The 27,445-nt window shown below is 36.6% G+C and overlaps 2 protein-coding genes across 7 annotated transcripts in view; one reads left to right on the top strand and one right to left on the bottom strand.

Annotated features, from left to right (window-relative positions):
* Window positions 1–27,445, top strand: part of LOC116179220 (talin-1) — an 82,567-nt gene that overhangs the window by 9,211 nt on the left and 45,911 nt on the right. For all 6 annotated transcript variants that reach the window (XM_031498984.1, XM_031498976.1, XM_031498952.1 and 3 more), the window contains exon 2: window positions 24,457–24,490. The gene's annotated coding sequence lies outside the window, so the exon portion shown is untranslated. The remainder of the gene's footprint in view (window positions 1–24,456; window positions 24,491–27,445) is intronic.
* Window positions 1,656–8,113, bottom strand: LOC116179261. The gene is made up of 2 exons (XM_031499011.1): window positions 7,890–8,113; window positions 1,656–5,750 (listed from the first exon to the last, which is right to left on the bottom strand). Exon 2 carries the CDS (start codon window positions 4,441–4,443, stop codon window positions 1,984–1,986), a length of 2,460 nt encoding a protein of 819 aa, XP_031354871.1. The 5' UTR covers window positions 4,444–5,750; window positions 7,890–8,113; the 3' UTR covers window positions 1,656–1,983.

Here is a 27,445-nt window from a genome sequence, read left to right as displayed (position 1 = left end):
TAGCAATTAACTATAATAAAGAACTAGTAGCGTCTCAACGAACGAACGAGCGGACGGACGGACCAACAAAGTGGCCACAATAGCGCATTTTTTTTTGGAAATGCGCTAAAAACCATAGTTTATGCCGGAAATACCTACATACAAGCAATAATGAAAAAGTTAGTAAATGCTCATAGGAATACCAAAGACTACCACCAGCAAACCAGTGATTACCACTGACTACCATCGGAATACCAGAGATTACCATTGACTACCACGGGAATACCAGAGAATACCACTGATTACCTTCGGAATACCAGTGACTACCACAGACTACCATAGGAATACCAGAGACTAACACGGGAATACCAGTGACTACCAGTCATGTGTACGAAAGAATACCACACCGACTAACCCCTCGTTTTTGCAAGACATTGTTATCCTGTGCCGTAATAATTTAATTAATTCTTGTTTCATTATTTTATAATTTGAATTTATTAAATTCAGACAATATTTATTTAATTAAAAGGGATGTGATCCTGTTATATCAATTGACCCAAAAAAGATCAATTTATTCTCAACTGTTTGTATGTCTCCCTAGCATGCCATGTAAAAAAGTAAGGACACTGTTTTAGCACGTGTGTTATCCTCAGAAATATCTCGCATTATTTTAAATAGACCTGTGCACATTACTGTGATGTGTCGTCAGAGGTTGACAACACGCTTGAACACATCGTAAGGCTGGTTTTCGATATCTAGAGTGGTCAGATTTTCATCAGTGCTATAGCGTTAAGACCTACCTTAAAGTTAATGAAAGAAGATATTGCATCTCTAAAATTTGTTCTGTTGATTCTTTAATATTATCTAATAAACTGTACCTAAAGCACGCCAAGTTCCTTCTTGATCGTCCTCATATACATTTTTACACAGCTCTCATTGTCATTGACGAGTTCGGGCCACAGAACATGATATTCACCAAATTCGTGCCTATCTCGCTTATTGGATGAAACCACTCTCTGGATTCATTCTGTAGCACAAGCAGTGAATCAGTAACGTGTACCATTTTCTCTTCTTCACCCAACCAGTCCATCTCTTCTAGTAGGTTCGCACATGGCCTAATAAGAGTATATTGTATATTAGGCCATGGGTTCGGTTCGCACACGTTTCAGAACACAGATGTGTGTCCGGCACATCTGATGTGTCGCATTCTGACGTGGCGTGTTAACACGTGTTAAAAATGTGTCCTTACATTAACTCCGAGGGGTAAACCGCTGACGGAAATTTGTACACTTACTTCCAGTTTTGTCAAATACTTCCTCGTTTCGTGCATACTTCCACATACTTCCGCTTACTTCCATCTACTTCCACATATTACTTACCCTTATTTCTACTACTTTTATCCACCCATTAAGCGTCCTTGAAATATGTGAATGCGAATTAGGTTTGTTACGTCAAAAATTAAAAAAAAACAGTAATGGAACATTGTATAATACAAAAAAAATCAACGTTAAATGTACACATAACTGAAAAACTAATCAAACTTAAATTCAAATTAAAGAATAACTACGTGTTGCTTTTCCTTCTTCATGCGCTTATATTTTGCTTCTATGGCAGTTAACTGAGTCCTGTCTAATTGAAATGGAGATGCTCCTATTAACTGTACGGGTCCGAAAAAAATATATCTACTGTCAACGTTGGCGATGTCTTCATTTTTAGGCCAGTCAAAACTATTAAGATCCCTTTTTAAAAATTTCATTTTATAAACACTGGAGTGAGCATTGGAATTTGGAATGGATTCTATGTCGCCAGTTGAAATAATTCTTCCTATGTACCACGCTTCATCATAATATACGGCATAATAATTTTCAGGCAGTATTGTGCAACACGAATTTTCACCGTATTGTTCATTTTCTTTATCTGAATCATAAACGTCTGTTTCTGGTGAGCTGCTATCAGGTGAACTTTCGCTGAGAATCCTTTTTTTGTTTCGACCCGTACTAGTAACTATTTTGTTTGCAGGTTTTTTGTTTGAGGATAATAGTATTTTTGATGTTTTGTCCAGTTTGGGTTTTCTCGGGGTTTTTTGGATGTGTGAAATCTCGAAAGGCGATCTGAACTAATTCTAACTTTACCTTTTTCAAGCAGCCAGCAAAATGTGGATTTTTTCAATTTTTCTCTTTTTCCTCCGGTTATAACTTCTACGTAAGGGGTAGAAGAACTTGATGATGCCGTTGATCTTTCTTCAGGAATTTCAACTTCCATATCAGCAGATATGTCGAAATCATCATTAACATTTTCATCGTTATTTATGTTGTCACTAAATACGGTATTTATTACGTTTTCGTGCACTAGACATAAAGAGTCTTCATTTTGGTTGACACTAGATATGGCTTCGTCCATTTTCGATTCTTCACTATATTGTTGCAATTCATCTTGAGTAAATTTTTCATCAACTTTTAGTGGTATGTTTAATTGGTTGTATGCTTTTCCAAAAACCTCAATTCCCAAGTTTTCCGCTGCCAATATTGAATCACTAAGAGCTTGATGAACAATTCGTTCGATATCGGTGTCAGAGAAATTCAGTGCTCGAACAAATTCAGAGTCATTACACTTTGAAAAGTTTGGTACTTTTGGTTGTCTTTTTTCGCGAGGAAATATTAATGTTCCATGCAAATCATTCATAAGATTATTAATCACTTTAATTCTGTCAAGTCGTTCCATTATGTTTTTTAAACTAAAATTGACAACGGTCGAAAAAGTCGAAGTCATTGAGCGAGTGGCACGGAAAATTTGCTCACAAACTTGGCTGCTGAATAGATGAGGAATAAACATATTGAAATCTAGATCGTGTTTGTGGAATAATCTAATTATTTTTATAATAGAATGAGCATTTTGCTCGATACAGAGGTAAGCATTAGACGTCAAAAAATTATCACTCAATTTAAGACTAGCTGTATTAAGAATCCATTGTCTCCAAATTCTTAGAAAAAATACACAGTACCACATACGATAAATTCTGACTTCAACTGTCAGCGCTTGGTCTAAGAATGAACTTGTAGCATACTGCATTATTCTTAAATATTGAACTGTGGCATCTGTTTCTTCTGAAGTTTCCTCTGATAACTTTTTTAAGAGATTTAAAACAGCCTCGCTACATATTTTTTCAGCTGATCTAAAATTCATTTTAACCTCATTATTTAAGTCGCTTTCGGCCAGAAAATGGTCATTTTTTGGGAATCGATGTATTAATAAAAATAAATGATCAGGATTTGCAGTATACCTGCCCATTATCAATGGTTTACCCGCCTTCAATATTCTTACTCGCAACTTGGTAGCGATATGAACCGTATCTTGTATATATGATTGAACAACATTTAAATCACTGTTCATTTGGTACCATTCCCATTGACTTATTTGTAGTTCAGGTGGCAGGGAAGATAAATAACGCATACTTTTTAAAAGGCGCGTGTCTCCGTCAGAGGAATACCCTAATACAATTATTCCGCGCTCGTCCAGTTGTCTCGTCATTGTATTCCATCTTGACGTTACATCTGTGTATCGAAACTTGTTATCTGTTCCATAGATTGCTAGGCAATAGGAGGGAGCTACTTCTGATAAAGACTGCGCCATGATGACATATGCGTATTCGGATTTTTTATTATTTTGAAAGTATCCTTCAATTGCCTGAGCGGACAACGCAACATATGATTCCATTTGTGGAAACCCGTCCTTGAGGGGCATAACAAAACCGATAACTTTGTTTGTTGTCGAATCGTATTCGATTTTTCCAGTAATACGAGTGGCGTCCTCACTAATCCACACATATTTAGGAAGTTTGCGATTTTCTAAAAATAATTTCAATCCGTCATAATCGAATTCGCCTTCTTGAATTTTGTTTTTATTTTGGTCCACATACCGATTCAAAGTTGATATTGCCGGAAGAGCATTTTTGAGGTTCGCTTCTAAAGTTTCGTATAGGAGTCTTCCTCCAATGTAGTAGAGGTATATTGCAAACTGCTTGATCACATCTGTATATCGATTCCTATTACTAGATTGCATCGAATTTTTAATCGCTACTTCCATTAGTGTTTTAAGAAGGGAATTTGTCCCTGTTTCATTTGTACTTTTTTCACATGTAGCATAATCAGTATTACTTTTGCATACGTTTTCATACTCGGCGATAAAAGCACAGATTTTTGGATTTGTCTTTAGAATGTGTTCCACCCGAGCTTCGACCGCGTCTAGCAACTGATAATAAGATGTTATTAACGGCTGCGTAGAATCGTCCATTTCTCTTTTTCTTCTCAACCTTTCTCTTCTGCTATATTTCGTTGAAGACCACTTTGATGTTATTCGGAATACTGGTAGAGATTCATTTCCTTGTACATTTTTATTACAGTGTGGATCATCTTCTATCAATGAATCTTCGTTGATAATCAGACTAGATTCATGGTGTAATGACATTCCTTTTTTCGAAGTATTTTCACAACCAATTAGTTCCGATCGATGTATTTCCTCTCCTATGTCATGTAATTCAGAAGGTGTCGTGGAAGACTGAGATTCAGTTGGATCCTCGGTTGGATCATTTAGTACCTGAATTATGTCTGTCGGTCGCGGTGATAAAACAATATTCTGTAAGATTATCGCCTTACGTTTACAATCGCTTGTTCGAGTTGGAATTACTTTCACGCTAGCGGTCGATTGTATTTCGTTCAATAGATTTTCTCTTGGATTTTCTTCTATAATCTGGTTCTCCAAAAGTTCATCGCCATTTTTATTAGTATGTGTTATTGAAGTAATTCTTGTTTAATCAACAGTCTCGGATTTTGGAGTAGGATTGGTAAAAAAATCCATAATTGCGGTTTGTTTACGTTGCTGATAGCCAGGCGGTTCTTGGTGCGTTTTATTTGATCGACGTGAAGTGGTTGACGCGCGGGTTGATGTATTGGGCACTGAAACGTTTAGATGTTTTATAAAATGTTTATGAAAATTACTGTATATCCATTTACTTTGGTGAGTAGTTTTGGTGGATATTTTTGAGATTTTTGCGGTCGTATTACAATAACATTTTACAATGCACTCAAACTGTCCAGTAATTAAATTGCCTCTACAATTGATCTCAAAGTCATTAATTTTTTGTTTAAAATATAACCATTGTTCATCACTGCACTTGGTTTTAATCCATTCATGCAAAACTTTGGAGACACGCCTATTTTCTTCTGTGAGGTTGAGATCTTTGTTGTTAACATTTTGACCTCGATTTTGACTGTAGCTGTCGTTGTTTTGGCTCGAGTTTGAAGTTGAAGGGTAAGATTTTGAAATTGCTTTTTCGGTGTCATTTTGTCTATATTGACGATCATCTCGTGCTTTTTGCTTCACAAACTTGTTTTGCTTATCTTTAAAATAATCCCGTACTTTATACAGCAATTTTTTATGACCTGTCACTATTTCAAATAAAGTGGGTTTATTTGCAAAATGCCCAAGATAGTTTTTATATTCACTTTCAGGAATTATTTCTAACAATTTGTGTCGAGCAAAATCTTCGATTTCAGTTACATCTTTTTCTGATATATCTCTAATCAGTAATCGATTCACAGTTATCGAAGCCAGTAATGTTGAGTATATTTTTTAATGTAATAGGTAGCTTAAAGTTTAGATTTTTCTCAACTTCGTTAAAAACATCCTCCGCAATGTCCTCTATTTGATCCATGTCAAATTCAGTAGGTAGTGCAAATTGTTAACTACTCGGCACGGCTCGGCGTTTTTTTTAGCTGTATAAAAAAAAATTTGTATAATCCAAACTGTTGCTCGTTTTAATTGCGAAATAATAAATAAAATAAAATATTTAAAGGTATCTTTTTAGCGCATTTTTGGTAACAAAAAGGAGCTTATCATTTCACTTTGTCCGGCTGGCTGGCTGGCTGGCTGGGCGGATTGAAAAACTTTTGATCTAGACATCGTAGAGAGGTCCGGTTTTTTGCATTATCTCCGTCTTGTCGAGTTATTGGCGCAATGGACATTCATTAAGCCCGTAGTGGTTGCGTTTAATTAGAATTTGCGAAATAACTAACGCCGCTTGAAAACTTGTCCGTGCGTATATCGATTTTAAGCCGATCCGATTGACGTAGAGGAATGGCTTTTTTATAAAATATACTTTTGGCATTGCCTAACTACGGTCACTAATATGACTTATCTAGGATAACTACTTCAAGGTGAAAACTAATCAAAATCATAACACGGTGATGAGTTTTACAGTTTGTGGTATAATTTTGGTTAAAAATATCGTATCCAGGTCTGAGCGGTTTTTAGCGTAACACAACGAAGTTGAGGTAACGCTTATGTGCTCGTGTTTCCGTCTGTCCGTCCGCCCGTCCGTCCGTCCGTCCGTCCATCGAGATCTCGGCCCCTGGGACACCTAGAGACTTCGGGTTTTCGCTAATTGATAGCTGCTATGGTCTATATTTGCCCATTTCAGACAGTTTTATTGCACTCTCTATTTTGCGCAGACTGCGCATTGCCAACTTTCTTATTTATGGAGATATTTCTTTGAAATTTTAACCACAGATGCTTCTAGTAAAGGCAAACATTTCACACATAGTAAAAATTATGTAGACATGCGCAGTGACTGCGCAATGCGAACTTTCCTATTTACTGAGATTTTTCTTTGAAATTTTAACCACAGATGCGTCTAGTAAAGGCAAACATTGCGCACATACTAAAAATTATGTGTGCGCATGCCCAGTCCCTGCGGAATGGGACTGCGCAATGCCAACTTTCCTATTTATGGAGATATTTCTTTGAAATTGGAACCACAGATGCTTCTAGTAAAGGCAAACATTTCGCAAATAGTAAAAATTATGTGTAGGCATGCGCAGTGACTGACTTTCTTATTTATGGAGATATTTCTTTGAAATTTGAACCACTGATGTTCCTAGTAAAGGCAACAACTTGTTGATTGCAGCGTTATCGGAGATCGGGGATTTCATTGAGGCAACTGAAGACGTCTTGATTATGGGAGACTTTAATTTCCCATTAACTGTCGGAAATCGGGTAGAGAAATTTCTTCAAGAGAAATTCAATATAGTGATCATCTCTCCCCGAACAGTGACAACGAATGGCGGAACAATAATTGACGGAGTTTTTGGCAAAATGGTCAACTACACTGTTGATTGTTCGGTTTACGAGTCGTACTGTTCATACCATCGTCCAATTATTATTAGAGTTCGTGAAAATTAATAAAGAAATATATGTTTGCATAAACCTTATTTTATAATTAAAATTTTCTGATAAAATACTGATTGCTAATGCAATACTGATCCGTCACGCCAAAAATGCGCTGAAGTCTCATCGATGCACATACGAGGACTTTTGTAATTTTTTTGTTTACCTATTTTTACTACGTTTTTTATCTTGCTTATGTATATGTCCGGTTAAAATTTTGCAATCGATTTTAAACTTGTACTTTCCGACAGTTGAATGTTTGAAATTTATGAGTTGGAAAATTAAAATCGTTAATTTCATAATGGTTAGGTATGTAATATTGGGCCTATAAAAATATATTTCATTATATAGGATCTCGAATGTACAAAGAAACTACGACGAACGCAAGTTGATGTATTTTGTAAGGTGTAAATTGCGAGGTGAATTGCAAATTGCCGAATACGTAGTAGTAGCATTGTATTTAACAATGGTAGTAGTAACGCCGGACTCAAATATGACCGGATACGGTGTCATATAACCGCGACGATAACCGGTACTCCGAATTCTAGACACCGCTATCTAGGCAAAGTTATGATAAATAATTTTGAAATGCCGTAGATTGCCGCGTTTTATATTGTAAGTGACGTAGGAGTAGAAAGATGATTCGTGACTATGAAAATAACATTCTATATCGAGAAATGTCAACTTACCCACATTGATTTGTTTTATAAACGTTCTACAGAACGCGCTTAAAACTATATTGTATTTCACAGTGCACGACGTAAAGTATGAACGGTTTTACACTTTTAGGCACGTGTATGATAGTGGATAGAGGCCTTCTACATTCACGTCGTTCGCTGACACTAGGTCTTGAGTCGTCGATGATCGGTGACGGTGCGCAGTTGCTCTGTTATTATATTTCGCAAATACCTCGTACTTACTTCCACGTACTTCTCTACATACTTCCACGTACTTCCATATATTTCCACACACTTCCACATACTTCCACCTACTTCCACTACATTGTACACTTACTTCCACTAGCGGTTTACCCCTCGATTAACTCTAAGTCTCTTTTTAAAAATTCAATTGTACACTTTGTCACTGCCAATGTACCTTGTGACATCATAACATATGGCAAAGTATTTTCGATAGTAATGGCTTCATTTTCTTGTTGGTAACCATCCTTATCTTCAAATATGTCACAATCACTTGATAAATTTAATGAGTTATCCGTCTCCGTATCTGTTGTGGTCAAATTTGTTCATTTTTTATTTTTTCTTGGATATCTGACACTTATTTTTTATTGCCAATTTATTTTTCTGTGTCTTTTCAGAGGCCTTTTTATGTTCTTTGTCTCTTGCCCATGCAAATCTAAAAATTCTGTCCGTATAGATTCTTCCATCTGTCTGGTCATTAAGGAACCATGTTATTGATTTCCTAACGATTTTTGTTTTGTTGTTTAATATGATTGCTAAAAACTGGCTCCTATTTTTTTGTCATGTCATTGGTATAATCCCGTGTATTAATGTCGTTTCTATTAGTATTATTTCTAATTACTTCCAGCTCTGTCGTTTCTTCTTCGGTCATTATAGCGTTAGTATCAATGATCTCTGTTGTTTCTTCATCTTTTATATCATCATCAGTCAGTGTGTCATTGTCATTAATTTTAGTTAAGTTTGATATGCCCAGTCCAATAAAGCTTTCATAATTATTTTCTATGTCAAGTATTCCAAGGTTTTCCTTAGTATTGTTCTTAGCTGTTAATAGAACGCCGTATATGGTTTGCTGACCTGGCATTTTAGTAATAATGATCTCATTATTGTATCCCATCCTACTCTCACTTTTTTTCATTTCTTGGGAATTGAAATTTGTCCTCTAAAACAATATTTACTATTTATCCACTTCCGACGTCTCGTTCATCCGCAATTCGCGTTTGAAGTTTTGATTCCACCAAGTAAGATCTTGTTGGGGGACCACATTCCCTTTGTCGGTGCCCACCTTCAATTTCGCTAAAAACCAATTATAAAATAGTACTCCTGCGGGGTTAGAATTATTTAGTAATAAATGAATGCATTTGGGGAAGAGAGTTTATTTACAACCCAACTCGTTCGATGCAAGTTTTACACTCTTCTGATTAGCAATGGTCGTCAAACCCAATGACCTGCGAGTTTGCCAACCTTGCTACTTACTTGTCTAGATTGCTGTAATAGCCAATTTCATCACATATCGGCGGATATCCTGGATATTGACTTTTACACAATCATAAAGTTAATAACCTTATATTATTACTCTACACTCCATTGTTGGGGCACTTCTATCGGAGACACGAGAAAGAGAGACAGCGATTAGAGATCTAAGAAGCTTTTGGGCGCCCAAAGTCGACACCACTCGAAGACGCGCACCTTGCGAGTTAATTTCGCTAGGAAAAGAACACAAAATTCCGTCACGCAAGAATTGTGCGACGACACCAATTTGAAAATAATCTGACCAAAACTGTAGACGAAGATAGAAAAAAAACCTTAAAGATCACCACGTTAGTGTAACACGCTCGGCCAATATGTCGCCCACCCCACATGATGTAGCCCCGTCCCTAAAGTTGTTAATTACACGACCCCGGGAGATGCAAGTACACGCCTCGTCTTTCTACAAGCGTTCTTCTAAGAGCCCGCATTTGCTGCCCGCCAGCCACCTAACCAAAAATCGGCACATTGCGCACACCCATAAGTAAGTTTATGGCGTCACACTGCGGCATTATGGACAGAAATATGGGACCCTTCTTTGCACTGTGGCGCACTGCTAGACACTGTGCAGTGCAAAAACAAAATGTGTACACATATTTCGGGCAGTGAGAGAGCCCTCGCACATGACATATTCTTAGATACGAGAAGAAAAAATCTGACGTGAAAACTCTATCCGAGTCGCATAAAGGATTCAAATAAACACACAATTTATTAATTGGCAATGACAAAATTTTATTCCGAAACACATCTGGAAAAATTACCTCTTTTAATAAACCTAATAATCTGGTCGTGCAAAGGTTTATTAAAACAACGCACACTTAACTTCACACATGAACGCTGACAGCTTCCGAACTTTTCTCTAACACACAAAACTTGATGACAAACAACATTAACTTGATGCGTCAAGAAACGTGCACGCTTTCCAACCGTCGCGAAACTGTCTCGTTTTTAGGGTTGATTCCAGTATTTAAAGGCACACCGCTTCCACTGTAAAATAATCCCCTTTCTCAAGATATTTCACACCGACAATCATAATTAGACCTGATAACACAGCGATACGAACGCCTGGGCTAATTAAATTTCGTACGATAACAAAACTTCTTATCGCAAACGACCAGATGTGCCTGCATTAAAGCATCTTAACTAAATTGAAGTAAAATAAATCAAATTTGTTCTTATTCGTATATAATTTTTCAGATTTTCACTTAATAAATTGAAATATTCCTACACAGGATGTCTCATCATTATTTTTAGACGATACGCCGATAATTTATTGGTATCGGTCAAAAATACCGTATCGGTCGATCTATAAGGAGGTAAGGAACTGCACAAGAAGAAGAGAGATACGTTTAGGAGGTGTAAAAAGGTTTTGAAGTACGCCCTTAGACAATGAGTATGATGAGTAAAGACGTGAAGATGGCGCAAAGGTGTAAAGGAGGTTGTGATAATTTTAGAGGTCTTCGATCCGACACTGCCGTTTTGACTTACCCTATACGTAACAGAGCCAAGACAGAGCCTCAAACTTTCATAGACGGCAGGACGTTTCGTGCTACTTTATAATAGCAGTCGGCTCGAACTGGGTGGTAAGAATAATCCTCCGCTGTGTTACACTATGGTGGTTCTTTTATGTGTTGGGACGTGAGACAGAGCCGGAAAGGGAATTGAATAAAACGTAAGAATTTTGTGCGTCCGAAAATACAAGAAAAATTAAATAATTACTCACATAAAGTCAGGAACAAAGCCAACACGGAAAAAATGGCATAATAGATAGATACCAAACTATGACAACAAAGTGCAAAAGAGAAAGACAAAAATAAAATATCTCAAGTTGTACAATGAAAATCAGGTAATTGAATCAAAACCAGTTAAACAAAAATAAATAAAAACAAGGTAAACCAATTTAGACAAAACAACTCGTAAAATGATCAATTCTATCTTACCTAAACACAGAAGTTCGGCGAGCGTGTATTGGGTTTTGGCGGCGTTCATGACGAATCTGCGGTAATTGAACATGCCCAATGTTCTACGCAGGTCTTGGATGGTCTGTGGGACCGGGAGATTCTTGAGTGTTTCAAGTCTGGAAGTTGATAGTTTCACACCTTCGCTTAAGATGTCCATTGCCAACAACGTGAGCGATGGTACACCATACTCACATTTAGCCACGTTAATTGTGATGCCGTGTTGTTGAAATAGTTGGAGCACTTCTTCTATATAAGCCTTGTGTCACGTCGTCGAGGTAAGCAAATGTAAATGGTAGATCCTGGAGACGTTGAAACGTTTGTGCTGCATTCCGTAGTTCGAACTGTGTCACTGGAAACTGGAAGAAGAGTTCAAAGGGGGTGGTGATAGCGGTTTTTAGGGGAAGTTTTCGAAAGAAAAAATCCCCTTATGTGATGGTTTTGTCTATCTGTCTGTTCCCCGTCTAACTCGAGAACGAAAAGAGACAGCGATGTCAAACCTTCGCCAATCGATTTCTACGAGTTCAAGGATCAGTGCTATTAAATATGAGCCGCATCAAAAGTCTGGTTTCCGAATACAAGTTGAGTGGCAAAAAATTCCCGTACTGAAAATCGCATGCAATTCTGGGTATCTTGTTTAAATATTTGCCAGCTTTACAGCAGGTTTCCGGAAACGGTATGGCAATGAAGGTTCTACTTTCCCGCGTTACTTGATTGTGGTACCAACATTGGTCATACCGTGAAGTAGAACGGTGCCATGGTTGGACTGAGAGTTTGTACAGACATAACATAACGTGTGTGTGCTCGGTTAAGCTCGTCGGTTTTCCCTGCACATGTAAAACCGACAGGCATAACCCAGCGTCTGTGGCGGGCTTAAGTTTTAAAAACGCAATTTCCCATTCTCTGGTAGTTGGTGACTACGCGACTATGCGTTGATCGTAAATTTAGTGGAGTTTGTCTGCCATCGTCGCTAGTTTTTCGAAGCTGTCGCCGCCGGTTAGTATGGATTGGTGTTACTGTGATAGTGGAGATAACCAGAGAGACTTCAGGATGTCCTCACCAATATGCACGCCTCGTAGGTTACGAAGACGTAATAGCAGTAGGAAAGGCTTCAGATCGTCAAATTCTAAATCCATTTCTCCTCGCTATCCGTGAAACAATCGATGAGTCGCTTTTTTAAGCGCCCCACACTTGTTTGTTTCTGATAGACGAAGCCGGCCACTTGCAAGAGGATGTCGGTACCGATGGTGGCGACGGCGGTATATTATCGGGTGGATCGCCCGCAATCCCTGAAATGTGGAACTGCGTCTCAGAATGGTGGAGGTTTGATAGTCACTTGATTCACAACGAAGATTCTGAACGTTCTTCGGGGGGTGGTGCTACGTCGTTGAACATTCCTGATTGTTCCTTCGTAGCCGGGTTCGCGCCAAGAGTTCTATTTTCTTTAACATTTCTGGGTGTGAGACTCTCAGTCGTACTCAAAATGGCATTGGGGTAAAAACGGAAAAAACTTTTTTGACGGAAATACACGTTTTCAGGCACCAGTAATCCGAATCAATATCTCGGTGATATGGGTCTGCCGATCCGTCTGTACTCTCATTTCCAGCTCAACGGCTCAACCGATTGGAACCAAATTTAGTACACATATTCTTAGACATAAAAGAAAGACTGGTAAATAAAATCATCAAAAATGAAAGAAAGAGATGAAAAGCTTTTGTGCAGAACGCGCAGGTGGGCTGATGGAGAACTGAGCGCGGCGATGGTGCAGTGCTTGGGATCCTCGGCTGGGCTGGCAACAGGTCGGCTGGTTCAAGTTCGAAGCGCGATCGAAACCGAATGAATTGTTGCGGTCATGGTCGGTGTTTAAACTGGCGGGCTCCCACGCTAGTGGCCAAACCGCGTGAACCAATCAGGCGACGTTATTTCGGAGTCTATGGCGTGCTGTCGTGCGGTCGCCGCAAATGGCATAAATTCATATTTACAATTCAAAATATACAAGCTATACAATTATTCCAACTTTTCAAGACCATGCTTGTAAAACGATTTGTTCTTGTCCTCAAAATAAACTACAGTTGCAGCGATGACGTCCTCTTTTGAGCCAGATCTTTTTCCTTGGAGCATCTGTTTGAGATCAGCAGCCGATGGGGAAGCAGATTATGTAGCCCAACTTGTTCAATTTGGCATTGTTTTCATTCGCTTGTAGCATGGTGCATTGTCTTGATAAAAAATGATTTTCCAGTAGCGTCACTTTCACCACAGACACGTGGCATTTGAAGGTTTGGTTCTTTCGAAAAACGAAGGGTTGACATTACTATGGCTATGGAACTTACTGAACAATGTATTATAGTATGAAAGTATAACCTTCCTCTAACACCGCCTCGACTATTTTAAATTAAAAAGGGGGTCGCGAGACGTCAGTCCTCACGGTACAACACGTCATAAAGTGACAGTTTCTAAGTGATTGGTGATAGTAAATTGGTCGAATGCTTCGGGGGCACCGCAAAATAAAAGGGGTCATTACTGATATGGTTCCGGATTTTATCAGGTGTGATCTCCAACAATATTGCCCCATGGTATCCATCCTATATCTTAGAACCTAACATTCACGTCGTTGTCCCATGTATGCAGCCGAAAGCAAAACGCACATGTACTTTTTGCTTTCTCACCTTTCGAGAAAACAAAACATGCGTGTGCATTTTGTGTTTCAATTATTAATATCTCATATAATTTTTAATTGATGTTTTTATTTGTAATGGTTAATATTGCGGAATATGAACATCGCTTGGTTTTTTAGTGGGAGTAGTAATAAAAGTAACCATTCATTTTCTACCGTCATCTTCACGGGAGTGTGGTTGCCAAGAAGGCGCTCTCAATAGATTTGGGATTAGGGGATGTTTTGCAAATTTAAACTTTGATTAATGACTTTTTTGGCGTTCGACAAACTATACGAAACTAGTTAAAATTTGAAATTTATAGGCAAGTTTATCATCCCCATAGTGCATTTTAATAAATAGGGTACGCAAGTATGTACGTATAATAAAGCGAAAGCAAAAGTGCCGAGTTATTTAATTAGACACGAGGATATGAGGGAGGTATGAGCGTACTACTCGAAACGCCGTCGTTTTATTTTTTATTTTATTACGCAATCAAACTTATAATACATAGAAAATAGTCGTTAGGGTATATGACATAAATTTACCGGCTAATGGAGTAGCAACCCCGCTTGCATCAGTCATTATATCTCCCTACGTAATTGCATTACATCGCGCGGTGGAGTCTGTGCAAGAATTTGTTGGGTTAAGAAATAACATGAGAAAGAGAAAATTACTTGGACCATAAATTATTAACCGCCCCGTCTAGATGAAAACTAAATATTTTCTTTCTGCATCTCAATCTGCGCCACTTAACCGAAACAACGGCTCTCGAAGTGGTTTTGATGTAATTAGAGAGAGTCGGCGCGTGCTGTATATCTTCGGAAAAAAATTGATTCGGTTATAGAAAAATAGTTACGCATCGTGCAATTTACTTAGATTGTAGTTGTTAAAACGGGGTTGGTTTTCATGGTTTCTGGGGTGTATCTAGGACGTTTGGCTTTGGAGGGAATATTGGGGATGAGATATCCGGCGCCCGACTGGCGGCTTCCGTGCTCCACTGTCACAGCTTCTCTAGCTGTTATCTATCGTGTTCTTTTCATTTCTACTATACCAATTTTTCCTTTCTAATATTGTTATGCGCTTCAATGCTGGTTCGGACAACTCGATAGAACAAAATCCTACCAGGTATGATTTCGCTAACAAAACACGACTATTTATGTGGCGGTGACGGACGACCTTAATTGGATAATCAGTCTCGGTAGACGTTCAATTTGACGTTAGGGGTTGGAAATTTGTTTCTTTTACATTCAGAAAGTTTCTAAATTGGGTAAACTGGGCGAAGTAGACTGTTTTCGTCTTTTTTATAGAAGGCACAATTTGTTGCCAAGTATTTTTGTTCCCTAAAATAGATTTTCAATGCAGTTTCCAAGGGTGGAAAGAAACTGGAAGTTTTTGTGATATCATAATCGTAGAGGATTGCCTCTAATGCATATTTACGTTTTTAGGGCATACTTTTTGTTTGCTTTTTATTGCGAAAGATAAAAGTTAATATTTTACTTGTTAGTTGTTTGCACCTGAATAAAACGTAATTTTGTCACACTTTTATGTATGTAAAAAGAGCGCTTTCTGAAGTATTCGTTGCACACATCTTTTCATATTGTCGAAAACTCGTTTTAACATTTCTGGTGTAGTGTTCTTTAGTTTCTCTTCGATTGCATTCTTTTTCGAAAAACGCATAGTTTTGAAGATATTTGCAAAAATAGTATATTAAGATACAAGTGTATAATCAAGTCTTTAAAGCACGCGCAACGAGTTTAAGGACACGACGCAAAGCGGAGTGCCTTTAACGTTGCAAGTGCTTTAAAGACTAATTATACACGTGTATCTTATAGTATTTTTTATTATACCTGCAGTATAATTTAAAAATAGGGAATACAATGAAGTCATATTGACGTTATACTCGAATACGTGTCTAATTAGTGGGCTGGGTGTTCGTAATTTCACGATTGCCATGGAAATGTCACTTGACGTTTGCTTATAAAAATCATCGTCTTTGTGAATTAAACGATTTCCGTTGAAAAAGATAATACACCGCCCATTAAATCGATTGTTGTAAAATCTAAACAAACGTTGGTAGGTGTAAAATCCAACTCCAGTAAAGCCTATTATAAAGAATATGAAAAGTTGTTTCCATGGATGAATAGGAAGTTACTTACGAATACAGTCTTAAATGCATCCATAATGCTGGCATATATGAAGGAAATGTCACAGGTATTTAAATCTTCTATAGGGTACGTTACGCTAATAACCCCCCAGGTATGATCATGAAATTGATAGAAATGGATAGAGGACACCTTAATAACACGTTTAGAATAAAAAAATTTGCGGAAGAGGGCCTAAATTTTCCACAATCTTAATTAAAAGTTCACCTCATTTTCTGGAAATCTGGTGTTATTTTACGTATATTTTGTAATTCTTAAGTTGGTGAAACTGAAAAATTTTGTGACAGCTCTTTTTCCCCTAATAAACAAAGGTGACAGTAAATTTTTGTAGGAGGTTATGTTAACTTCTTCGTCTACTAAACTGAAATATGTTGGGTTTAACGTGTATATTAAGAGAATGTAATAAAAGTAGTACAACAGGTATAATATACAATACAATTTTAGGTTTTGTTCGACTTAAACACCAAATAAGCGACACTTCCATCTGACTGACATTTTAATAACACCACTTTTTGAAGCTTATACAGTCTAAACTTGAATGCATTAGGGAAGAAGGATGTCGTAGAGAAGGTTGCATGTGGCAAAAATTTCTTGGTATCGATCACCGAGAGGGGAAACCCGGACACTTCCTGCATGTTTCATATGAATCGACGCTTAGCATCCACCGCCTAATACGGTCGAGAGGGGAAGGAACATCACTCGCATTTTCCATGGATCGCTGCTTAGCAATGTAGGATGTAGAGAACTACTTACTGCTATTATGGTATAATTAAAAACATTGTATATCATTGTTTAAAGTTAATTAAATCGTGGAAAAATAACATAACCTCTTAAGAAACTAACTAAAGTTGGCACTCAGGAATGTTAAGAACACCAGTACCAACTGAAAAACAATCATGAAATTTGGAGTAATGTAACCTCACTTACGATGAAATGAAGTGAACTTTGAATGAAGATTGTGGAAAATGTAAGGCTTCTTCCGCAAATTTTTTAACTGATAACATGTAATTAAGGTGTCCTCTATCCATTTCTATCAATTTCATGATCATACCTGGGGGGCTTATTAGCGCAACGTAACCGAAGGAAATGTCAAAGGTATTTAAATCTTCTATATTTTGGTGCATTCATTCAAAACTTTAAAGCAGTGCTGCGATTAAAAAGTGGAACAGATTTGGAAGCATACCCTAAATTACGCGCGTTTGTGAAAGTTTCAACCAAAGGATAGGTACAAAAGCCAAAGAAATGTTCTGCATTTACAGAAAGCGACCTAAGAGGATTTTTTTATTTCATCCAGATGACAGTTTCAAAAGTCATACTTGAAGTATCGTTACTTAGCAACTTTAAAGCACGTGTGTTTTAAAGGCCCTTTTTCGCACGCATTTGAGTGTTTAAAACGGAGATTGTGATTCAGGTATAATAAAAAACCGTTTTTGGGCGCCATCTTGGTAAGATGGCGGCGCCGGCGGCATGTCTCGAATTGTGCATTTTGTGAATTTTAGTTCTGGACATTCAAACCTGCAAAGTTTCAAAACTTCCGGACTTATTTCCAGGTAAACCCTATTTTTGATCCCCAATGACTGGCCTATACCTTTAGAGTTTCAAAATTACCTAAGTATTACCTCATATTACTTGAGAAGAAAAGAAACAATACGTTCTGAAGTATTGCATTTAATCACAAGAACTTGCATGTGATTTGTAAGTGACATTTTTATATCATATCATATCATATCATATTTATTATTTGTCACAAAATACATTCCATATACTTGTATAAGAACAGAACGTACGTAACAATGTGTCATGTGTAAAAATATAAATATAAATATTTTACACAAATTATAATGTTAAGGTAAAGCATACAATGAACAATAAAACAATAAAATCATCTTTCGAGATATTCGTTCAAGTGGTAATATGACTGCTCCATCAAAAAGTTTTTGAGCGTTATTCTAAATTTCGAAAAGGAAGTAATTTCTTTAATATTGCTCGGTAAGGCATTGAAAATTTGGCACGCTCGGAATAACAAATTCTTTTGAAAGAGTGTGGTCCTATGTCTACAAGGATACAAGTGAGTTTTTTTACGTGTGTGTCGGGATTTATGAAACTTGATTGGTTTTTAAACGCGTAGCAAGATATTTCGAGGATATATGTGTCAACTACCGTTAGTATTTTTAACTCTTTAAAAAATATCCTACATGGAGTTTTTCATGGTAAGGAGCAAATAATTCTGATCGCTCGTTTTTGCAATACTAGGATCCGTTGCACATGCGCACTGCCACCTCAATTTGAAATATTATATCGAATGTGCGAGTGAAAGCTTGAGTAGTACACAGTAAGCAATGTGGATTTGTTGCATAATTTTTTTAACGCATTCAGTGTATAACAGCAGCTTGGTGCAAGTTTACAAACATTATCAATATGAAAAAACCAGGTGAGATCATGGCTTATTGTTAGGCCGAGCATTTTAATAGTTTCAGAGCACTTCAAAATATTGAATTCAATTTTTGTGGCACCAAAAGGGATCACGGCAGTTCTACTGGAATTAAGGATCAAATTATTATCATTGCACCACTTATTTATTTGATCTAGCGTGTGAGTAATTTTTTGTTTTAAATCTAGTGCACTGTTTGCCGTTATTAGGATGTTTGTATCGTCAGCGTAACATATAACAAAGATACTGTCCTCAACAGCACTCGCTTTAACAAAAGGTACGAGATCATTACTGTAAATGACAAATAAAGTAGGACCCAGTATGGATCCTTGCGGGACTCCTGACAAAATTGGCGTTGCTACACCGCGCTGCCCATTAGGTAATTCAACTAGCTGCGATCTGCCCCGTAAGTAGGATTCAAACAATTTTAGAATAGTTCCTCGAATACCGTAATGGGATAACTTACTAATCAACTTTTCATGGCAAACAGTGTCGAAAGCCGCAGAAAAATCAACAAAAACCCCTACGGTTAAAAGCCGACGATCGACAGCTGTTACAGCTCTGGCAACATACTCACATAGCGCTGTGTCAGTCGACCTGTTTTTTATAAAACCATGTTGAGAGTTATTAATAATCTTAAATGTTGTTAGATAACTAATTAATTGATTATTAATAACAATTTCGAAAACTTTAGAAAAGCTGGACAATAAGCTGATCGGCCATCGGACTATTAATTTAAGTATATTTACTTACAATATACAATAAATAAAATAAACATAAAAAAATTCAATGTTTTAACATTAGGCTACAAATTTTCTGATTCATTTTTTAAACCCTGCTTTAACTCTTTAAAAATATTGTTAATGCTTATTCTATCACACCTTTTGATGGTAAAGTTCAAGTGGACCATAAAGAATAAATATTTCTTTGATTTGTTAGTAGGTTTGTAGATTTTCTTAGAACCTTCATCTACACTCTGGCATCTCCCAATAAACCATCCTGATTTGTAATAAGTAACGTAATATTTTTCGACCTCAATTTTCTCTTCTTCATTTTCTCAGATATAAAATTCAAAGATTCGTTGCTCGTATCTTATTTGGACCCGATAGACATTTTATCATCATCGTTTGCTTCATTTTCTTTATTACCCATTCTTCTTCTCTGTTGTTTTTGTATCGTTCTTTTCTTATTATTGCTTTTTTCTTTTCTGATTCCGAGTCTGTTTCTCTCACTCTTCTTATGCGATCTGTAGAGAGTCTTCCATTTTTTCTATGAAAATCCAACACATCGTAGACTTTTTATTATAGCTTTTGTTTGTCATTTTGTAAGGTGGTAGTTAGAAATGCGGATTTTGACCCGTAATCTTTTAAATGTAAATCCTTCCAGTTCCAGAAATTTGCATTGCTCAGTTCACTGACAAGTTCGGTTTCAGAGTCGATTTCTTCGTATTGTACGGTAGGTTAAAAAACTGAAATTTTTTTTCACCAAAACTAAATTAATTCTAATTAGGAATTACACAATTAATTATATGTTACCTTGTGACATTAAAATAAAAAAAATAAATAAACGCAATAGACAAACATGAGCAAAAATTAAAACAAGTATAAATTGTGAACAACTCTTGTGCAGATAAAGCGCATTTTTTAACCGAAATAGCTTTTGTTTTGACATCACCAATGGAAATATTTCTTGAAGACGTCTCAATCACCCTTTGTGAGTACTCTCTTCCGACAATCCGTTCTTGAGGTATAAGGGAATATACCCGATCACCGTAAGAGGTCGAGGAGGAGGGCTATGGTTGGTAGAAATTAATTCCTTTCGTTGATACCTTTCATTAGAGTACAATGAAATAAAATTAATTTTTTAACCCCCCATATGCAAAATCTGAGACCAATTGGTTGCCGTATGTAAAAGTTATGCACGTTTTACTTTCAAAAACAAGGATGCGAATTTTGCGATTTGGGGCTTTGAGCACTTTTTAAAAGATCGTTGAACAATTGTTTTTGTTAAATATTTGCTTTGAACTAGGAAGCTGCTTTGTCAAAAATTTGCAAACTGGTTTTTTGTTCATTTCCATTTCAGTTACGATGTTTGATGAGAAACAGTTACTCAGGATGACATCATATCACTTTTCGGAAGAATAAAATTGTATCCGTAGATAATTTGCAACAGTACGCTACGAAGGTCGTCCATTCTTATCTACTGGTGACACCATTTTGCGTAAAATTATCCCGTAACTTAATACTTAATATAAAATTAGTAAACAGTCCTACGACACCTTTCAATGAAGAAACATAAACATTAAAATTTGACGGTGGTTTTCATTGGTTAGTGAATACATTTGTCCATATCCTCAAAACTGTAAACCTTAATGTCATTTTGTCAAGAGCTTTTATTTGAAATTTAGCATTTTCAAAATTAAGATATTGGCCCGTATGAATAAAAGTAAGCAAATGCTTACACTTGCAAAATTCAAAGTAAATACTCGTAACTGCCCCTACATACTGGTCTTTTTAGCATGGTTTAGCAGCGCTGCACTGCGTCCTGTCCTTCTGCTTAGAAGCGCTGCTAAGTCGCCCAGTGCGAAGGAGCACTTACGAGTATTTACTTTGAATTTTGCAAGTATAAGCATTTGCTTACTTTTATTCATACGGGCCATTGAAGATATAGATCATTTTGAAGATTTATTTTAAATATTTTAAAGTTTTTTTCTTAGTTATCATGATAATTTCCTCGATAATTTCTTTGCGAGTTAGGTGGGCTTAGTGATTACAATTTTTTCAATATATAACAGGTTAACTCGAATATCATTTTATTTACACAGATGCATGCTATTTAAGATTTCTTATTTTATAGCGTATGTTAAAATGACATTTTAATAGGTTTCAATGAGTATAGGCTAAGTCGCTCTTTAACCGCGAGATAAGTAGATAAAGTGAAACAGATGATCGTGCATTCTAATGACATCTGTCATTCTTATTCAAACTGAATGCGGAGCACGATATAACATGACGTTCAGAGCATATGACAATGCTGTTTCTACGGAAACAACCGTGACCGCAAAACCTAAGCTTGCTATTTTTGACGTCGAAATTCAATTCAGAATTGTCAGAAGCTTTACAATGATATATATGGTTTCTGCTATAGAATAAAGTTTTGTTATTTATTTATTTATTTTTATTAACTGGTTTTTATCCTTCATGGTACTCCAATGAAAGGAATTAATTTTTACCAACCATACTCCTCATTGACCCCTTATCGTGATCGAATATATTCTCTTATATCTCCAAAACGGATTGTCGGAAGAGGGTATTCACAAAAGGCAAGTGGAAAGTATCCGTGGTACCCGCCACAAATGGAAGCGTACATATGCCTATGAAGTTGGAGCCGCCCTCTCCACTATCCCATAATAATCCACATTTATATTTATATTTATTTTTTAAGTTATTTTTATAATATTATATGAAACATATCTATTTTTTTTTAGATTTAATTAATTTTTAATAAGACACTTAAATTGAAAAATGGCTGGTGGCTGGTGGCTCTGATTATAGCTATGCTTATTCTAGCACGTAGCCAACCCATTACTATAGATAGGGGTCTGGTCCATCGATCAGCAAGGGCCTCAGCCAGGTGTCTTATAAAAGATGTCAGTTGTGGGGCAAAAACATATATCTATTGATGCGCTTTATCTGCAAAAGAGTTGTGAACGATTTATAATTGTATCGTTTTGTATTTATTGTATGTTCTGTCCAATTAAAGACAATTTTGGATTATTATTGTTTTTATTACATTTCATAAAACTATGTTATTTCATTTGGTGCCTCTAGTTTAATTAATAATTAACCTTAGAAAAAATGTACAAAGGAAAAAATTGTAGATAATTGTGTCAATAAAAGGAAAACTGGCAAATATTTTCTGAAGCTACCAAAGCTCTTATGTTTTGAAGTTGATGCAGAATAAATATACTAAATTCGTATTTATTTCTTTTTCATTATAATTGGTATGTTACGGCAGTGTCCAGTGACCAGTCCTATGTATGACCTTAGTTCACTTCTGCTGAGTGCTAGCAACGAGCTGGTTTTAGTGTCCTGGAAACTGATCACTTTCTTGGATTGTCATAGACGTTTCCATTTTTTCCTGAGCTGGTTTCTTATCACTCCTCCAGCTAGACTTGCTGGTGCTCCACAGTACAGTTCCGCCTCAATTTGGGGATGTTTGGTGTCGATGGACAGATTCGTGGTCCTCCAAAATTATTGGTTTCTATAACAGGATCGAGGATCAGGTGGTCCTGAATAATTACTCACCGAGTCGTTTGAATTTATTATAGCAATTGTCTTTCATGCCTTAATCTAAGCATAACCTACGCACCACGCGCTTACATAAATCGCTATTTTGCTGTTACTTTTTTATTGGTTACCCGAACGCTGTTTTGAGTTTTCCGACATTTAGGTGTGTACCTACTAAGCATACCTAGACCTACCCACCACCTACTTGCACCACCTCTACAACTAAACCCGCGATGGCATCTCCATCTTTTGGGCAAGTTTATATTAGCTTTATATGCCATTTTGTGTTACCCGGTAAGTGTGAAGTCGAATGTGGTGAGGTAATATCCACTTCTTCTTCTTCGTCGAGTGAGCTCTGAAGGATTGAAATGACATGCGGTTCAGAACTAAAATTTTAGACTCATTTCTAGTCTCTTACAACTGCAGTAAACCTTTTACAACGAACCTTGATCAGCACATTTCTCTAAAATATTTGAACTTATGTTCATGAAAGGGTGTTCCTAACTATGATGTAAATACGGAAGGCGCTAATTTTTAGCGCATTTTCCAACAAAGTTGGGTGCGCTATTGCAGCCACTTTCCCTGTTCGTCCGAGGCCTGTAGGGGTAGTTATCCTACAGTTTTCAATATATTTAGTTCGTGCTTTTTCTTCTTCTTTTTTAATTCGGTAGCTTATAACTCTGACAGCTGAGCCAAGAAAAATCTTGACGGCGCAATACAACTTTCTTATTTATTAACATATTTTGTTGAAATTTTAAACACTTCTAGCAAACATGTCGCATATAGTAAATCAGATGTGTGCTTAAGTGCAATGCAAGGCAAATGTAAATTCTGGGAGCACCAGCCCCCCTGCGGCCTCGCGTTTGGGAGCGCCTCCCTCCCCCATGCGACACTATGGGGAGTGAGGTACAATCAAGGGTAGAATAATTTTACATATAAAAGACGCTAACCGTACATGACGTTTATTTTAATCCCCTCATGACCAACATACGTGACGGAAGAAGACTGTTTGTCTGGTGAATGTGGTCACTATTTATGTTAATTAAAATTCTTGCACACATTAGGAAGTGCGATAGTCAATACCATTCATACGACATTTAATAGGAAATTTAAGTTGACGTAATACTGTTAATATTAGTAACGCTAAAGCAAACCATACCTACTAAAACCTCATTTCCAGATTAAGAAATTTCTCGCCACATCGATTTTTTTCTACAAAGTGGTACACTAAAAATCCACTTTATGGTGAAATATTTGTGTAATAAAGTTGAATTTGGAAAGGAAAAAGAACTGGATATTCTGCAGTGATTGCTGGTTTTTTCCATAATTGTAATTTCATTATTTATTTACACATTTTAGTTGATTTTGGTTATCGCCATAGACTTTTGCAACGGCACAATTTTCCTTTATAGATAGTCATAATCTAACGGAATTGTGATTAGTTAGGTTAAAAAATTCATGAATTTGCATAAACGTGAAGGCCACGGAAGTTTATTATTCTCTTCTATTTTATAATACTTATCTGTTCTTATTGTTTCAGTTAAACTCGGCCATCATTACCTTCAGCAGCTTTGGTGAGTTTATTTTTTCAGTATTGTAAATATTGGTTGTAGATTAGGTGCATTGTGCGTATTAGCGTATTACCGAGGTCGTACCAAAGAAATAGAAGGAAGGACACGTACTTCCTAAAAATTTATTGATTGCAACGATATAGTCTCATTCCTTAAAAAAACAGACACTTGCAAAATTCCTAAAAAAAACACGGATTCCGCCTTCATAAAACCACACGTGAGTCGTGATGGCAGAATGTAAATTAAATTAGCAATGAAATTTTAAAAATAGAGTGGCTTGCCCAAAAACCGATTTACGTTGGAGGGGTTATCGAGTAAATCTTCAATTTTTGCAATTCAGAACGTCTAACATCATGATTTTTGCATAAAAAAACCATGATTTAACTGAATTTAGACTAGGAAAGTCAATACTCGCCTCGCAATTCAGGCGAATAAATAATGGTTGGTAATAGAGTGAATAAAGTCCTTGGGGAGCGTTGTATTTTCTTCTCGACAATTAAAGCATAATGCTTATGAATACAGCATAATTGTTGGTTTGGTTTCTTCTGTGCAGAAGTACATAATAAAATACCCTACCGGCCTGCTTTGTAACAAAAAATATTTCGTATAGAAAAGCTCGCCTTTTGGGCCATGAGACGCCTCTCTGTTTAATTAACTTCAAAACAAAAGAAGTTATTTATGAAAAATCAGCACCCGCTTCCCTCGCACAATGTTCAGCCACCTCTTTCGAATCTGCCAATGCGAACGATAAACACGTTGCGGAATTGGTATTTCCCGGATATCGGTTGGCCTAGTTATTGAAGAATCGACCCGAACGATTGTGCGCTTAAATCAGAGTTGCAAAATTTTGAAATGCTTTTTCGGCAACGTAGGCAGTGGTGGTATCTGAGTTGTATTAAAAATACGGTAGAACAGTGACATCAAAGAGGGACCCAGGTGCTCGCCCAGGTGCCTACAACGAAGGGAGACCGAACTTCCACAAATCTCAAAGAGTGCAACACATTATCCTTGCAAGAACTTCAATCAGACTGTACGACCGCTATGGGACACTCAAAGGCAAAATGCCACCATACATATTAAAAAAATATTTGTTCAGGTTCAGATTCACCTGGAATTGACACGTTTAGACTATCTTCTGATATTCAAATCCAGGATGACATCTTAGGGAGGGAAAATGTTAGTAAGTGATGGTTGGGTATTGTATTTGGGGGGGGGGGGGCGTAATTTGTAAATTATTCTGCCGTGTTTACATTCAGAAAGTACAGTGTTTTGAATTTGTAATCTTTTCTAAAATGCAGATGTCTAACCAAGAAGGATTTAATATGCTAGCGGCGATGGTTCGTGGTCGATTCGGATAACGCAAATAGAAGATGTGGGCAGCGATGGTCGCATTTTGAAAATAATCAAAATATATCGCCAGCATATTAAATGCTTCTTGGATGAAATCGGTATTTTTGAAAAGATTACAAATTCAAAAAACTGCACTTTCTGAATATAAACATAGAATAATTTACAAATTACGGCTGTTATTATTTTATAATGCATCGCGTTTCATTTGTTTAACTTTCCAAGTCCTATCTAAAAGTGTAGGGTGTTTTTCAAAACAATCTTTCGCGCCATCGACAAATACTGGAAATACGTCAAATAAGATACAATTTAAGCATTTTTATTAATTAATTAATCTCATTTTCCCAATATTTGAGGTTAGGAACGAGATTTTGAAAAACGGTTTTCACTGGTCCCTTGGGATGTTATTTTGCTACTTTTTCATAAAGAAAAAGTCATATCATTCCATTTGATTTTTTTAGGATTTTGGTGTGAAAACTAGCCCCCTGGCGGAGAAAGATTCAACTAAATTAACTATATTTTGGTTGATTCTCATTGCCCAAGGAATGCTCTTTTCAACTATACCAAATTTGTTAAAATCGGTCAAACCGTTAAGAAGTTAAAGAAGGTTATTGCAAAAACAATTGATTGCCCCACACCATCTTTGTTTTTGAAATAAAAATGTAAAAATTTTTTTTGTTTATTATGCGAAATTTAAAGAAAATGCAATTTTAAAATTTAAGATGGCAGTTACGCCCTCTGGTGGTCATTTTTAGAACTTGAAAATATTTTCCAGCGATTCTTCATGACCGATTTACCCAATATTTTTTTTTATCCCTAAGTCATATGACGAACGGTTCTCGAGATATGGCCGAGGAACAGTTTTATTGGATCACCCGGTGCATACAATGAGTAATCGATCGTATATGTATACTTTACGCTTCAAGTATATCTATCTACTTTGAAAAGGTATATTTTATCCTATGGCCAATTCTGATTGTTTCAGTTTTTGAATGTCTTCATTTTCCATCAGTCTTAAAAGATGTTAATATGTGGGGAAACAACTTCAATGTCATTCTTGTTATACATTTCTTGAACCACACAAATATATGTGTAACGGGCGATCAAAAATGAGTTGCTTTCGAGTCGCCTTTGGAAGTTCAAGGTATGTACGATTTCCCATGTAAACAAAAATTCCAAAGGTGATTCAACAGCAACTTATTTTTGATCGCATTGTATAAGGTCATTTGCCTTTTACCTTTCAAAAACTTTGCCAGTACAAAATCTCCCACTTTAATGTCACTAACGGTTTAATTCCTTTCTTTGGATTTTGAATTAACTTCTTGCTGATTTTGAGACCTAGATCCATCTTTGGCTTCCCCCTTTTCAGACGAACCTTTAGAGTATATTGTAATTTTTGATTTTTAGTTAGTTTTATTATCCTACTCTTCATCTCTTGTTTTTTTTCCACGCGACTTGTAATATAATGCAATTCTTGGAAAAGAATATGACATAGCGGCAGGAGCTACAGGCATTCCTTTTGCCACCGCTGCTAGAGTTTCCGTCATCTGCTCCCCCCCCCCTCCAATTATAGAAGAAAAAATTTCGTTTTTGAAATGGATTGCACCTGTT

This window comes from Photinus pyralis, unplaced genomic scaffold (genome assembly GCF_008802855.1).
Source record: "Photinus pyralis isolate 1611_PpyrPB1 unplaced genomic scaffold, Ppyr1.3 Ppyr1.4_LG1, whole genome shotgun sequence".
Lineage (NCBI taxonomy): Eukaryota > Metazoa > Arthropoda > Insecta > Coleoptera > Lampyridae > Photinus > Photinus pyralis.
Note: the sequence above shows the minus strand (reverse complement) of the source record. Positions and strands in the feature narration are given on the sequence as shown.